Source organism: Tasmannia lanceolata, unplaced genomic scaffold (genome assembly GCF_043159265.1).
Source record: "Tasmannia lanceolata isolate RefF3 unplaced genomic scaffold, GAP_Taslan_0.1 ptg000013l, whole genome shotgun sequence".
NCBI classification, from domain to species: Eukaryota; Viridiplantae; Streptophyta; class Magnoliopsida; order Canellales; family Winteraceae; genus Tasmannia; species Tasmannia lanceolata.
The window spans coordinates 47,441,946-47,458,001 of record NW_027518690.1 but is presented as its reverse complement, the minus strand read 5'-3'; the positions used below and the strand labels follow the sequence as shown (position 1 = coordinate 47,458,001).

Genomic DNA, 16,056 nt, shown 5'->3' with positions numbered 1-16,056 from the left:
AGGACCCGACGGCAAGATGTACCAGCCACAAGAACTGGTTACTGTTCTTTTAACCAAATTTCAACCACCAAAAATTAACTTGGCCACCAAGATGACCCAAAAAAAGGTTCATAGCAAAGGGTTTCGTCCACCAAAAATTTCCCCAATTTGATCTTGGCCCCAAACGACCAAGGTAGGAAATAGAGAAAGTCAAGAAGATGGAAATCTTTTGCCTTCCCTTGAATCCCTTCAGTACAGGTGGGTCGGTTCCAAGAAACGAAATCCCTTATTTGGTGGGTGGTTTCTTCTTTGATTTGCAAGTAAGCAAGAATAAATAGAAAGAGGGGTTTTGGCCAATGGGTTCAACCAAACATTGCAGAGGAGGGTGCTCCCTCGACTGCTCGGCAAACTCCGGTGGGTTAAAATTGCAGATCCGGTGATGATGGTGAAACCCACTCCCAAACGAGCTTTGTGGGAGTGCAATCCACGCCCAATTGTTCAACTCTGCCCCAACCAAACACAAGTTATAACACTAGTTGCAGAGAGATCATGGCTGCCAAGTGAAACCCCCAAAATCGTGAGAGTAAGAGCCGTGTATGGTGGGGGAGGGAATAAATCCGACGGCACCAGATGGCTTTACCCAACTAGGGTTTATTAATTCCCACCACGCCCCTTTCTGCTTATGTGGAAGAAGAAACCCACTAGGGTTTCACGAATAACTCAACCGTGTAATTCTCCCTACAAATAAAACGAGAAAAGAGAGATCGTCCCAAGAACGATGTCACAACAGTGAAACCCACGGCCAAACCATTTTCTGGAGAAGATAACTACGCCCAAAAAACAATTTTGAGGGATTCAAACCCACGGCTAAATCTTAATTCCAACGAGTGAAATTAAAACCACGAGCAAGCGATTAACAGACGTCTTCTTCTGTTCTGGAGTTGAGGACGTTCCCAAAAGAGAAAACCTAATGCTTCAAGTTTGTTACAGGTAATTAGGTCAAGCAAAGAGTGCTTGAAGCATTTACACCCAAGGTATCTAGTTTGGAATACCAAGTTTGTTGCCTCCAGCCCCTATATATAGAGATACACTAGGGTTTTAATAGGTTAATGGGCTCTAGCCCAAGTAGGCCAACTACACCGGTCCATTATCTTATTGGGCCTATATTAGAACATAATAGGGTTATATTATATGCCTAACAATTTTCACCTTCTTTTCATACTAAAATACGAGATTTTTTTGGGAACAACACAGAGTCGTTTCCGAAGATTATCGTTAATCCGTTCTTGCCCGTTTAATTCAGAGAGAATGAGAAGCATTGCACAGGATCCATTCCAAGACTCCAGAATCAAATGGGGCATGTCTATTTTTGCCAAGAATGCTGCTATGAAAACCGAGAGTAAGAACCCTCCACACCACATGGCATATGAGGGGTAGTTTTGCCATTTTAAGAAAATAAAAAGCCGAAAATCAAGGAAAAGATTGCTAACGTGTGAAAAGGCTTTTTGTTCGGTTACCCTCTCAGTTACCATATCATTTTTTTTATTTTTCCGATTACGTGGCATGTCTTTTTTTTCAAAGGAAGATGATAAATTCGCACCCCCTGTAAGATTATTCGCACCCTGTAACGTGATTTGACGTCAAAAGTCTATTCACGTTACCCTCCTTTTTCACACTTTTTGAGGCCAAGTCATGGTTTTAAATTTCGACCGAAATCCGAAATTGACCAACACCGAATGGGTAAAAACCGAAACGGTCATTTATTTTGACCGAAATTTCGGTTTTTCCAAAATTTGACCCAAAAAATCTTTTTTTTTAATATTAATTTAATATTTCACCGAAATTTCGGCCGAAATTATCGAAATTTTAGAAATTTTAGTATCGGGTTTGGTACCAGATTTCGACCAAAATTTCAAGATCCAAAACCGGTACCGAAACCGAAATTTTAAACCTTGGGCCAAATCACGTTACAGTGGTGCGAATAATCCTACAGCGGTGCGAATTTATCAGCTCCCTTTTTCGAATTATGCAAAATTCATTCTTTCTGAGAGTGTATTCTCAGATATTTTACTATTTTGCCAATAATGGATTCGGTTCTTAAAATCTAAAGCAAAAAACAGTACTAGGAAATCCAAACTATCAACCGATCTCATTTCATCCAATTACATATCGATGGTAAAAGTAAAAGTGTAAAACTGCCCCCTCCCCCCTCTCTCTAACAAAAACCCTTCTTCCAAAACGCTTTTCTTCTACTCAGCACATATCGATGGCTTTGCACCACCAGCTAAATCACTCTGCCCCCGCTTCAGAGTGGTCTTTGGCCAGAGAAGTCGTTTACCTCCACGATCTCTGGAAACAAGGCCCCCCTCGAAACCCTAACCCTAACCCTAGCCCCTCCACAAACCCTAGAAGGGAGGAGAAGAAGAAGAAGAATCACAGCACTAACCCTAATCCCAACACTAATCCTAGAAGGGAGGAGGAGGAGAAGAAGAATCGCAGCACTAACCCTAAACCTAATCTCCGTCCTAGTAATTCCACCGCATTCAAAAAGGAAACCAAGAAGAAGCCGAGAAGGACGAGGAATAAGAAGAAGAATGAAGAGTCCGATCCACCAGTTTCGGACGTGGAATGGCCATGCGAGCCTCAACCGTACCCACAGCCGGAATCCGGATGGCCCGCTCTGAAGCCGCATGGATCCGGCCCGACGTGGCCCGCTCCGAAGCCGCATGGATCCGGCCCGACCGCTGAGGAGAAGGCTAAACTGGCCGCAATCCAATTGCAGCAGAATGGTTTGAATTTATCACGACATTTCTTCTCCAAGAATGTTTCATCTGATGGCGAGGAAGAAGACTCAGAAGAAGATGATCTGATGGATGAGGATGAAGATGAAGGAGATCCTGATTTTAAATTTTTTCTACGGCTTTTTTCGTCTGATGGAGATCTGAGGGGTTACTATGAGAAGAACTGGGAGAGGGGGGAATTTTTTTGTTTGGTTTGTGGAGGGATCAAGGTGAAGGTTGGGAGGAGGTTTGGGAATTGTGTTGGGCTAGTTCAGCATGCGAATGGGATTTCAAAGACGAAGAGGAGAGGGGCTCATAGAGCATTTGGGCGTGTTGTTTGCAGAGTTCTTGGTTGGGATATGAATCGGTTGCCGAGTATTGTTCTTGACTTGAGCCAGCCTCTTGGTCAATCTTTGGCTAAAGATCAGACCCAGGTTAGTGATATTCAAATGCTTTTATTGGGTTTTGGAATGAACACACTGTTATTGTTATTGAAGACTGTAGAAAATCGAGAAATACCTTCTCGAGCAAGGGTCAAACACGATTTGCAGCAAATGTCAAGAAACAATGCAAATAAACACAATCACACAAGAGAACACGAGATTTAAGTGGTTTGATAGGGTACCTAGGTCCACAGAGAACAGTTTTCACTACTTTGGTCTTAGGGTTACAAACTCTTCTTCTTGACCCCCAGTGAGCTGACCGCGCAGCTCGATCGCGTGTGCGTTGCGTTGTGCACATTAGCCCGTCGGTGTCCTGTATAGTGTCAGAATACAAGACATATGCACAACAAAGACAATTTTTAATTTGTTTCTTTTGTTCTGTTTGATTCACAGCTTTTAATTGATGCACTTATTTCAGTGTGGGCTTCTTCTCTTACAAGTGATCATAGTTATTTTTGTCTCTAATACATCTGTGAAAATTTTTGATTACTTCGTCCTTACTGAGTATACAATGCAGGTGGGGGTAAAGGAAGACGGTCTAGTTGGTCAGGAAGAGGATGTTCAGAAGGAAATTGTAGAATCCGCGGAGGCAGTTGTAATTCAGGAGGAGAATATTCAGAAGGAAATTGTAGAATCCGTGGAGGCAGTTGTAATTCAGGAGGAGAATGTTCAGAAGGAAATTGTAGAATCCGTGGAGGCAGTTGTAGTTCTGAAGGAGAATGTTCAGAAGGAAATTGTAGAATCCGTGGAGGCAGTTGTAATTCAGGAGGAGAATGTTCAGATGGAAGTTGTAGAATCTGTGGAGATAGCTGTAATTCAAGAGGAGAATATTCAGAAGGAAATTGTAGAATCTGTGGAGGAAGATGTTCAAAAGGAAACTGTCCACCTAATGGATACAGTTCTTGATCTGGATGAAGATTTGTTTACCTTGTGTGAACAGCTGTGAGGAGAAAGATCTTCAGAAAGAAATTGTATACTTTGTGTGGACCAAAACATGGATCTGATGGATTGCAGACCGGGGTCCAGGATGCGGGTATTTCATTAGGATTTCTATGTCTTGTTTATATTTCATTAGGATTTCTTTATGTGTTATCATCTATTTGCTTGTCACATATAGACCATAAGTGAGGATGGTTTTCATAAATATGATTATCTGGCTAATGCTATTTACCTGGCCTTGAAAATGACCACGGGTCCATAGAGATTTGCCAACATGTTTTCTTGAGTCTTTGGCCTTACCAACTCTATGGATATTGAGTTCAGTCTCATCCCTCTTTTGGTGAATGATATGACTGTTGAGTTGGCCAAATCTGAGACAGATTGAGGATTTATTTGTTTCTGACTCTTACCCCATGGTGAAATGAGTCCTCTTGTTTTTTTAGGCTCGGGGCCATTTATTCCTTAATAATATTTTCTATTCTCAACAAAAAAAAAAAAAAAACCTCACTCGATAAAAAAATTGAAGGTTGGTAGTGCCATTACAACAATTGATTGGTTGCTTGACTGTAGTGTTTGAAAGGATGATGTATCTTACTGTTTCATGCATTTGCTATAGTAAATCTGACTTAGCTTTTTGGCTTAAAGTAGAATTGAAGTCTGAAAATATGATGCTAACTGTGTTTTTTCTTGCATCTGTTAGTTGTCTTGCACATCTACCACTAATGAATTTCAAATGTAAATTTTGAAAGATGAATGCACTGCTACTTGTTTGGTTGGAAACAAATGAATTGATGGGATGAAGCATACTTTTATATCTGACCCTGGTTTGTGCTGCTTTGCTCCCCTTTGATTGGATTCCCTTTTCAACAGTCCCCTCCTTCCCCACCCTCAAAATTTTCTTGTGTTTGTTCCTCTGTTCTCTATGAAAATCACCCTTTTTTTATGTCGTTAGCTTGTAATATCCTTCAGTGGCTCATAAGCTTGGAGAGTGCATAGGATAACAATGCCATTATGAATGATGTTGAGACTGGATGAGATACATCATATCATCCTGAAAGTCATTGGTTTTTAGGGGGATTGTTCTTTTTTTTCTTTTTTTTCTTTTTTGGAGGGGGCAAGGGGGTGGTTCCCCATTGCAGATTAATGAGTGATGATTGCAAGAATCCCACCATCTTCCCAAAGAAGATTACAATAAAAGATTGCAGAGTGGGATGTTATGTTGGCTTTATTAGCGAAGGGAGATGCTCTTGCAGATTTGTGTATTTTACCTTTTTGAACCCCTTAACGTGCTTCTATCTATAAACCACTCGGATTAGTTTCTTTATTCCATTGAACTTCCTCAAAGCAAATCTTGAATGATGCAGTTATTCTGTGACATGCTTATCTTAAGCAGCCAAACAGAGGAAACTGAAGTGTCTCTGTCTCTAGATTTTCGGGATAGTGAACCAGAATTCGTATTCAAAGAGTGACATAGAATGGAGCTTCATCTGATAACGACTTTGAAATGGAGAATGCAAGCTAGTACTCAATTCTCCTTCACAAATTACTTCTTTCTGATGATCAATGATGTTAAAACCTCCACCAGGATCATTAATTTATCAGCCATTAAGCTAATCTTAAAGCAAAATTAGAGGAATTGAACTCTTGAAATTTAGACCTTTTGGGGTTGCTCCAGAAGTGACAATAACTGTATCAGTATATTGGCAAGCTTTTATCTTGTTGTATCAATGTAGAAAAGGATGGGGAGTTCCCATGTTTTAATTAATAGATTCAAAAAGGTGTGCGATTAGCAAGGTTGTTAAAGGCTAATCCATCAGTTTCATTTGAGGTGATCGAGCTCGACTCTGCAATAGTCAGCTGTTAATTATCAGAATTCTGAAGTCAAGAAACCAAGGTAGATAAGAGGAAGCGGATTGTCCAAAAGAAGGGTTGGCATAAATAAGACAAAAAAAGAAAAAAAAAATCAACACTCTAGATCAAACAATTTGGAATCTAAAAGTTGTAAATTATGAGGTTAGCCTCAATCAGTCATGAATAATAAGGAGGGCCCACGACTGTTTAAGAAGAACCACTTACACCTTAATTCAAGGATGACATGTATAGTTGAACAAACCATGGTCTGGTTTATTCGGAAATAATTGCAACGTCCTGTATTTACCACATACTTCAAGGATGAGTTGTATAGTTGACCAAGCCATGTTCTTTTTTACTCAAAAATAATGGCCTGTACTATGATTTCATTGATAAGTTGATGCAGGTAAACTTCATAGCAATTTATTTTTTTCAGCTGTGAAAAACCAAGATGTAAATCTGTTGTGTGTTGGAAAAGCTAAAGGGCAACTGTGCAAGAACCTAAAGAAAAAGCGAGCACCTCTGGTTGCAAGAATTTTTTTGGTTCTTGGGATTTTTTTGGAACAAAAAACTTCCTGGGAGATTGGTGGGAAAAAAAAACTCCGTAGAAGTATCCCGGTATAATAAAAATCCCATGTTTGGTTAACCGGACTAGGGTGGGTTGCTTTGTTTGGTTGCTTGAACTGTTGGGAAGAGAAAAAAAATCTTCTGCAAGCTTATTTTTGGTTCCTGGGATTATTTTGGTTCCTTGGAGTTTTTTTTTTTTCCCTTCCTAGGGTTTCATGCGGGGTTATTTTGATTCCTAAGATTATTTTGGGCCCACCAACCAAACGTGGGTTTCCTGCGGAAATTCCACAAAAGTCACAATAATCCAAAAAAAATCCGGCAACCAAACGGAGCATCGGGTTGATGCTCTAGTCATCCGACCTATCATTCTCACTCCCAAATTAATCAGGGGGAGATTGGCTACAAAACTATATCTTTGAAAAAAGTGCACTAAAATTGGGAAGCTTTATAAGGTGAATAATGATGGTGAAAGTTGTAAGAATCTCGTCTTACAAGAAATTGTATCTATGAAACGTATTCCCAACACTAGTGGTTGGTTTTATTTTCAATGGAGAATTATTTAGAGATGAAGTTTTGTGCAACGTAGTGGGATATAAATGTTTACCATTTGTTGTTGGGTTGAACCTGCCAGTATGACTGAAAAACTATCCATGGACACCTGCACTTTCTACAAAATAGCAGAAATGATGGTCTTGCCTCCATTCGCAATGAAAAGTTCTCTGAGCATCAAGAAAACTTCCTTGCAGTCAATGACTTTTGGAAAGAATTAAATGAGTGTCGATAAAATAGCTTTGAATAGGATTATATCAAAGAGTGAACAATATGTTAGACATAAACATCGATTTGAATAGTGGTTTACTATTAAATTAGATAACTGGAGTGGAGGAGATGAATGGAGAACTACATTCTAATCAAAAGTGGAGCTTTATGAAATGGATGGTTATGTCTTCTAGGCACCAAGTACATGTATATGTTAGATGAATCAAGGCCATTCATTACAAGGTTTTCAGCTGTATATTTTAACGATATGCTAGTATGTAGCATTGACAAAAGGTTGTATGCTAACATAAAGAAGTGTTTATTTTATGACAGACCGATTGTTCTAAGAGCCTCTAGATTAGAAAAATCAGCCATGCAACAGTTCCTTGGAACCTGATGATGAATTGATCGGGATCTTTGTCTTTGCCGATGAGAGACAGAGAGGGGGGTAACAGTTCCTTCTGGTGGTGGAGAGAGGGAAAGAGTTGGAGGGGCCATAACTTGAGTGAGACTGAATTCTACAAGTTCCATGTATTTTAGAAATAGGCTACTCATATTGGCACTACCATGTTTTTATAATTGCATAAACTCAGCTTGTCTTTTCTATTTTAATCGCCTTTGAGAGCTTTTTGGGAACTATAATAACCTTTGATAAGGCCCTGTTCTTTTACAATTATGACAATGAACAGGGCTTTAATTATAATCAAAAGTGGATCTTTTTTTTATAATTGCACAAACTCAGCTTGTCTTTTCTTTTTTAATCGGCTTTGAGAGGTTTTCTAGGAACTGTAATATCCTTTGACAGCTTAAAATAATTAAGGCCCTGTTCGTTGAAGATTATGACAACGGATTGTGAGTCCAAATCCAATTATTGGACTGAAAATGAACGTAAATTTGAGACCAATAATTGGTTTTGGACTCACCATCGGTTTTCATAATCTTAAATGAATCGAGCTTAAGGAAAACATTTCCAAAACGTTTGGAAAAATATAGACAAAAAGTGAATATGACCACTGTTTTATTTTCCATTTCGTGGGGTTTCAGGCCCACTTCCTTGTCTTCTTGAGCATGTGTCACAGCATGGGATTCGCCTTTATTTTCCAAACGAAATCCTGTTTTGCTAGCAGCCCTCAATAATTAAAGACAAGTTGACTTAGTGGAATTATTAATACATGGTGGTGCCAAAATCAGTAGCCTAGAAATATTGCTTTTAATATTAGAATTTAGGTATGAAAGGATTGTGCTAGAGTAAAGCTTATGTCTAAAATTTTAAACGTAAATCCATCTCAAACACATGGATTTTATAATCCATACAATCCTGGATTATAAAATCGTTGTATCCAATTGGCCTCTGCCTAAAGTCAACCCAAGTCAAAAATTAGAAATCAGTTTGCATAAAGCAACCAATAGGCGTGACCTTGGAGCTGATTTTTGCAAGGGGCCCTTCATTCTATCATTCCTCTGATTTTTATGTACTTCTAAATAAAAAATAAAAAATTTAATATATATATATATATATATATATATATATATATATATATATATATATATATAGAGAGAGAGAGAGAGAGAGAGAGAGAAAGGTTTGTACACACAAGTATAGATAAGTTATCTACACACTAGCTTAAAATACAGTGGAGGGCATATTGTTTGGGCGATCCAAACCATTCATTTGATTGACCCTCACATAGGTAGGGTGTCTACAAAAAATCAGCTCCGTAGGATCCATTCCAACCCTACGATTTGTGGAGGTAAAATGGACGTGTATAAACCTTCACAAATTTGTCAATTTTTTGCCTCCACGGTTCGAAGGGTTAGGATGATCCTATGGAGCTGATTTTTTTGTGGACACCCTATCTATGTGAGAGCCAATCAAATGAATGGTTTGGATCACCCAAACAATGTGGGCCTCCACTGTATTTTAAACTAGTGTGTAAATAACTTATCTACACTTGTGTGTAGAAACCATTTTCTCATATATATATATATATATATATATATATATATATATATATATATATATATATATATATATAGAGAGAGAGAGAGAGAGAGAGGTTTCAGAGCTCGAGCTCATAATGCACCATCTCCCATAGTTGTTTGACTCATCCAACCCATTCATTCTATAGGATCTCATATAGATAGGGTGTTCCTAACAAACCATCTCCATACCATAATTCTAACCATTCAATCTATAGAAGAACATCTTCTAGCCATCTATTTTAAACGTCCACAAATCATAAGCCTAACCATAATCATAACCATAAATCATAATCCTAATCATAACCTATAGAATGAATGGGTTGGATGAATCAAACAACTATGGGAGATATGGTTTCTAAGCTCTAGCTCAGGTGAGCTCGAGCTCAGAAACCCTTTTCCTAATGTGTGTGTGTGTGTGTGTGTGTGTGTGTGTGTGAGAGAGAGAGAGAGAGAGAGAGAGAGAGAGAGAGACTATATGGTGTAAGGCCTTACAACAATAAGTCCTTTGTAAGGTGGAAGTACCACCCTTGACATTTGATCCAACAGCAGCTCCTCAAAAAGTGAGCTGCTGTTGGATCAAATATCAAGGGCCGTATTGTTGTAAGGCCTTACACCATACAAATTCTCTCTCTCTCTCTCTCTCTCTCTCTCTCTCTCTCTCTCTCTCTCTCTATATATATATATATATATATATATATATACTAGTAAAAAGCCCCGTGCGATGCACGGGCCGACAAAGAACTGTACGGACCACGTCATAGGTTGATCCAAACCGCCCATGTGATGGAACACAACATAAATAGGTTGTGCCCCAAAAATCATTTCCACAGGCTGATGCTAGCCCTCCAATCTATAGAGGTTTCCATAATTCCTCTTAAATCGGTTAAGATCACCCTATAGATTTTTTATTAAAAAACCATAAAGGAGGGGGGCTAAGGTTGAAATTATATGTCTTTATGGGTGCCTTTGTTAAAAGCATAAAGGAGGGGGTAGGATTGAAATTATATGATTTAATGGGTGCCTTTGTTAAAAGCATAAAGGGGAGGGTAGGATTGAAATTATATGAGTTGAATGGGTGCATTTGTTCAAAAAAGTCAAGAAATGTGACGTGTAATTCTCACGTAATTTTCAAAAAAATCGAAAAAACTCTCCTCTTTTCTTCCCGGCTTATTGTAGTAGATATATATATATGTGTGTGTGTGAAGCAGTCCGAGTTTCTCAGTTGATAACAAGATGTACCTATGCATAACCTAATTTTTAACATGGACTTTGAGGAAAAGGTCGAAACCAAACCCAACTAAGTTTAAAATTAGCCAAAATTCTAACTCAAGTTGGGTTACTTGGATTTTTATGCCGGCTCAGCCCAGCCCAACTTTCACCCTTAAGTGCATTGATATTTTGATGCTCTGAAAGGGTGACCATGTGAAAAAAAACATTTCTAATAAAAACAATGAAAGTACAAAAAGAAATTTCAAGATTTTCTCTCAAAAACTTTTCCAAGCAAAATAAATTAATCTCGAGAACGCATGTTTATCTTGATGAAAAGGTCCAATGGGGATTCAGGCTCTAGCTCAATGGTAAAGGCTTTTACTCTTCAAGCTGGAGGTTGGAGGTTCAATCCCAGCTTATCTACCAAAAAAAGGTCCGATATCTCACCATTATACTTTAGACCTGGCAAAATGAGACCCGTACCCGCGGGTACACCCGGCCCGCACGGGTTGTACCCGTACCCGCACAGGCAGTGGCGGAACTACGTATACCGTTGGGGGGGCCGTGGCCCCCCCAAAGATTTGCAAAATTATTAAAATACCTATTATTTTATTATAGTTTCCCATGGGATTTAAAAACCCACGATTTGGGTGTGCAACTTCAATCCCAAGGGGTGAAAATATCAATTCCCCATCTGAGCCATCTCCTTATCCTTATGTTACAAAAAGTCAAAAACTCCCGTATTACCGTATAAAGCTTCCATTTTAGCCTTTTAGGAGAGTTCTCTGCCTCTGGAATTGGAAACTTGGAAACTGAAAGGGAAGTGAATATTCACCCCATTTAAGAGGACCTCCATCCATATACTCTCTATTTCTAAACAAGTTCTTAGAGACCTCCACTCCATATATATTTTTGGAAAATTCCCTATTCGGCTTTTCCTTTTACGTTAGGGTTTGTGCCGTGCGAAAAAATTGGTTCAGTTGGGCGGAAGAAGAAGAAGAAGAAGAAGAAGAAGGAGAAAAGGTTAGTATTAATGTATTATTCTTTTCTTTTTCCCTCTGTATTTCTAAAAGTTTTGATTATTTTTGTTCTTTTTATTTCATTCTTTTTAGGGTATATATTAATATATGTTTATGCTCTTGTTTGACTGGTACTCTGGTAGGGTTCAAAACTTAAGATTCATTTGATTTTCTCCCTAGGATTTTTTACTAGTTGTATTTTGCCATTTTGGGATGTAGAGCTAAGAGCCTGGATCTTAGGGTTGTAACTTGTAACTTGTAAGGGGTTAGGTTCAAAAACTTTCTAATTGTTTTGTCTGTTGTTTGAAAACTCTCTGCACATAAGATATACTCATATACAACCATTAATTTCTATTCTTCCATGTTTATCTTGTTTAGTTGTTGCATTGAAGTTTATGTCTTGTTTGTTCTTTTATTCTAAATGGATAATTTCTTTAGCATAAGCTACTTGAGAAGAAAGAAATTGGATTCTCAATGTGAATGTGGTCTCATTTTTATACATTAGCTCATGAATTAAATCATTTTTTTATAAACGAATTAGGAGACCCTGTAAGTGCCCTGTAATGAGTAATCCACATGAATGGTCTCACCTTTTGATTTATCTCCAAAACAAGGCCATTAATTAAGCTGCTTGGTATTGTAAAATGGAGCATTTTTCTCCGTATTTTTTTTATTTTTTTAATACTACAAACTGGCATTATAGCCATAGCATATACAGGTTACATGGTTCACGGTCATTCAAGAACTTTCACAGCATGGTAGTCATCAATTTCCTTTTGATTTCTTTTGTTTGGTTTCTAATTCTCTTAATTTGATCCTGGTTGGGTGAATATCCAATGAAATGAGCAGATTCTTGATTTGGTTTTGGGCGTCTATGTCTCATCTATTCTTCTCACCTTCCTAGACTATCTGGTGGGGCTGTTGAGGGATGGAGAGGGGGTGGGGCTGTTGAGAGATGGAGAAGAGAGAAATGGAACTCATTTATGCCATGGCCTTGATGCTAGGGCTTTCAGCTCTATGTAACCATTATAGTTGTTGGAACTCTAAACCCAGTATTAATGTCCTAAGTTGTTTTGCTAGCCTGCTAGGGTTCTTTCCTCTTCAGCTCTTCTCTTCTGATTTTTGTTTTAAGAGGGAGAAGGGGAGAGATTTGAGACTTGAGAGGGGCAGAGGGCCGATTGAGATTAGTTTTTTTTAGAGTTCTTTCCTCTTCTGATTTCTGTATTTTTAGAGCGAGAAGGAGAACATTTTCAAAATTGAGAGGGCTGTGGTGATTGAGGGATAATGGAGATGTTCTACCAAATTTGATGGGTCACCAATCACCATGACACCATTGCGCAGCATTAAACAGTGAACTTTGATTAAGAAAAACCCTAAGCAACAAATAAGAAAAATGCCCTTTGGCAGTTAGGCCTAAGCCATAGAGAATCAAGTATAATTCAAGCAATGGCATAGAGAATTCCCTCTCTAGAGAATTCAATTACCTGGATCTTAAATGCCCTGGGCCATAAACATTCGCCATTAGAACAAGAAATACCCCTTTTTCAGAATAAGAAAACCTAGAAAGAAGAAGATGAAGAAAACTGAGATGTTTAAATAAGAAAACTTAGTTTGTGTAAGGGTTGATACGTTGAGTTATGAGTTATAAAAGGAATCCTCTAGATGCCTAGATCGTTTAGAAGTTTTATATTTGCACTACCATGATTTAATAATTGTGCAAAGTTAGCTCATCATTTACATTGATTCCACTATCTATATTTCTATCTCTACTTCTCACAATCTTGACTCTTTAGGTGTGCCTCCTCTATGTTATCATTACTTCGTTATATATTTATGCATGCCCAGATGTCTTATTATCAATCTTCTTATTTATAAGATTAGTGGTTTATAAAATCCTTGAAAAATATTATACTAATTGATAGATAAAATTTTCAGGTTGTTTATTAATCCAGATTCACTCCTCAAAATTATACGTTGAATCATGGGCAAACCAAAAACTATCGATGCATTCTTCAAAAAAAAGAATGTTAATGATTCAGAAGTCAGCACACCTTCTCCATTAAATTCTGACATGTCAAATGTTGAGCAACGTCCTTCTAAGTTACCACGAACTCATCTTGAAGAGGTTGATACCAGTTCCTTAGAACGTGATCCAGGATTGCGTCATCAAATGTGGGAATATCCTGTTAATCAAAGAGATGAAATTCGTCGTGCATATCTTATTGCTGGAACATATCAATATCAACTTTCAGAGTATCCTCTTTCTGGAGTAGAGAATCATCTTCGCTGATTTCAATCTTCTTGGTTCAAAAAATTTTGTTGGTTAGAATACTCCCCTTCAAAGGATGCTGCATTTTGTCTTTCATGCTATCTTTTTTGTAAGGAACCAACAGGACGCCCAGGATTAGGCGCGTTTACAAGTGAAGGGTTTCGAAATTGGAAAAAAGTGAATGATGGATTGAATTGTGCATTTTTAGGTCATGTTGGAAAAGACCATAATTCACCACATAAAATTGCTGAGAAGGCTTGTCATGATCTATTGAATCAATCACAGCATATTGAAAAGCTGATAGAAAAACAAACATCACAAGAGATTGAGAATAACCGGTTGCGACTCAAGACTTCCATAGACACCGTTCGTTGGTTAACATTTCAAGCATGTGCTTTTAGAGGTCATGATGAGAGCATAAGTTCAAAAAATCGAGGTAATTTTATTGAAATGATAAAGATTTTGGCAGATTATAATGAAAAAGTTTTCGGGGTTGTCTTAGAAAATGCTCCAAAGAATGCCAAATACACATCGCCTAAAATTCAAAAGGAAATATTGCATATTTTCTCAAGTAAAGTGCGTAGTGCAATTCGTGAAGAAATTGGGGATGAAAAATTTTGCATTATTGTTGATGAAGCTAGAGATGAGTCTATGAGAGAGCAAATGGCTCTTATTTTGAGATTTGTTGATAAGGATGGTTTTATTAGAGAACGATTTTTTGATCTAGTGCATGTTAGAGATACTACTGCATTGACTCTTAAAAAGGAGATATGTGATGTTCTCTCTCGTCACAGTCTCAACATTCAAAACATTCGAGGTCAAGGATATGATGGGGCTAGTAATATGCGTGGTGAGTGGAATGGTTTAAAAGCCTTATTTCTTAAAGATTGCCCGTATGCATATTATGTGCATTGCCTAGCTCACCAATTACAATTAACATTGGTTGGAGCATCCAGAGAAGTAATGTCTATTCATCATTTTTTCTCAAAGTTGTCTTCCATTGTTAATATTATCGGTGCCTCTTGCAAAAGTCATGATGAATTGCAGTCTAACCAAGCGGATGATATTGCATATTTGATTTCTATCGATGAGATTGAGTCTGGTAGAGGGGCTAATCAAATCGGCACTTTGCAACGAGCTGGGGATACTCGATGGGGCTCCCATTATAGATCTATTTGCAGCTTACTAAAGATGTTTTCTGCTACTTGCACAGTGCTTATAAATATCATTAATGGAGGAGGAGCCACTTCTTCTCAACGTGGTGATGCAGATACCGCTTATGATGTGATGACATCTTTTGAATTTGTTTTTATATTACATTTGATGAAAGAAATCATGGGAATCACTGATGTTCTCTGCCATGCTTTGCAAAATCGTTTGCAAGACATTTTGAATGCTCTGCACTTAGTCTCAACTACAAAATTACTCATTCAAAAGTTGAGGGAAGACGGCTGGAATAGTTTACTCGAGAATGCGAAATTATTTTGCGAAAGACGTGGGATTGAGATTCCTGATATGAGTGCCCCTTACACAGCAGGTCGTGGTCGGTCACGTGAATCACAGGATCCCATTACGATGGAGCACCATTATCGGGTTGACATATTTAATGCTGCAATAGACTCTCAATTGCAAGAGCTAAATAGCAGATTCAATGAGCAAGCAACAGAGGTCCTTATTCTTAGTTCTGCTCTTAATCCTAAGGAGGCTTATAAATCTTTTAAAATTGAAGATATTCGTAATCTTGTGGAGAAATTTTATCCTCAAGATTTCTCAGAGCACGAAAAAATTCATTTGAGATTTCAACTACAGCATTATGAGCTTGATATACTTCAGCATCCAGATTTTCAAAATATTTCCACAATTTCTGAACTTTGCCAAAGATTAAGTGCAACGGGAAAGTCAGCGATCTATTATCTGATTGATAGATTGATACGTCTTGTGTTGACTCTTCCGGTTTCAACTGCAACTACAGAACGTGCATTTTCAGCTATGAAGCTTGTTAAAACAAGACTTCGTAACAAGATGGAAGATGAATTTCTTGCAGATTGCTTGGTGGTCTACATCGAAAAAGAAATCGCTGAGAGTTTCAGTACAGATATGATCGTAGATGAATTTTATGATATGAAAAGTCGACGGGCACAACTTAAATAGAAAGATTTAGGTTTACTTTTTTTGTTTTCTTTTGTCGGCTTCAATCAAAGTTGGCTAACACGTTCGCATATTCATGGAGTTATAGCATACTCTTCGTGTATTGAAAG

The 16,056-nt window shown here is 38.0% G+C and overlaps 1 protein-coding gene and 1 pseudogene across 1 annotated transcript; both read left to right on the top strand.

Moving 5' to 3' along the window:
* Positions 1 to 2,132: 2,132 nt before the first annotated feature.
* On the top strand, positions 2,133 to 4,386 carry LOC143890362 (uncharacterized). Its single transcript, XM_077395005.1, has 2 exons — positions 2,133 to 3,193; positions 3,720 to 4,386. The coding sequence occupies exons 1-2, from the start codon at positions 2,246 to 2,248 to the stop codon at positions 4,146 to 4,148; spliced, it is 1,377 nt and encodes a 458-aa protein (XP_077251120.1). The 5' UTR covers positions 2,133 to 2,245; the 3' UTR covers positions 4,149 to 4,386.
* A 9,124-nt stretch (positions 4,387 to 13,510) lies between these two features.
* LOC143891341 (uncharacterized) lies at positions 13,511 to 15,949 on the top strand (annotated as a pseudogene).
* Positions 15,950 to 16,056: the final 107 nt, after the last annotated feature.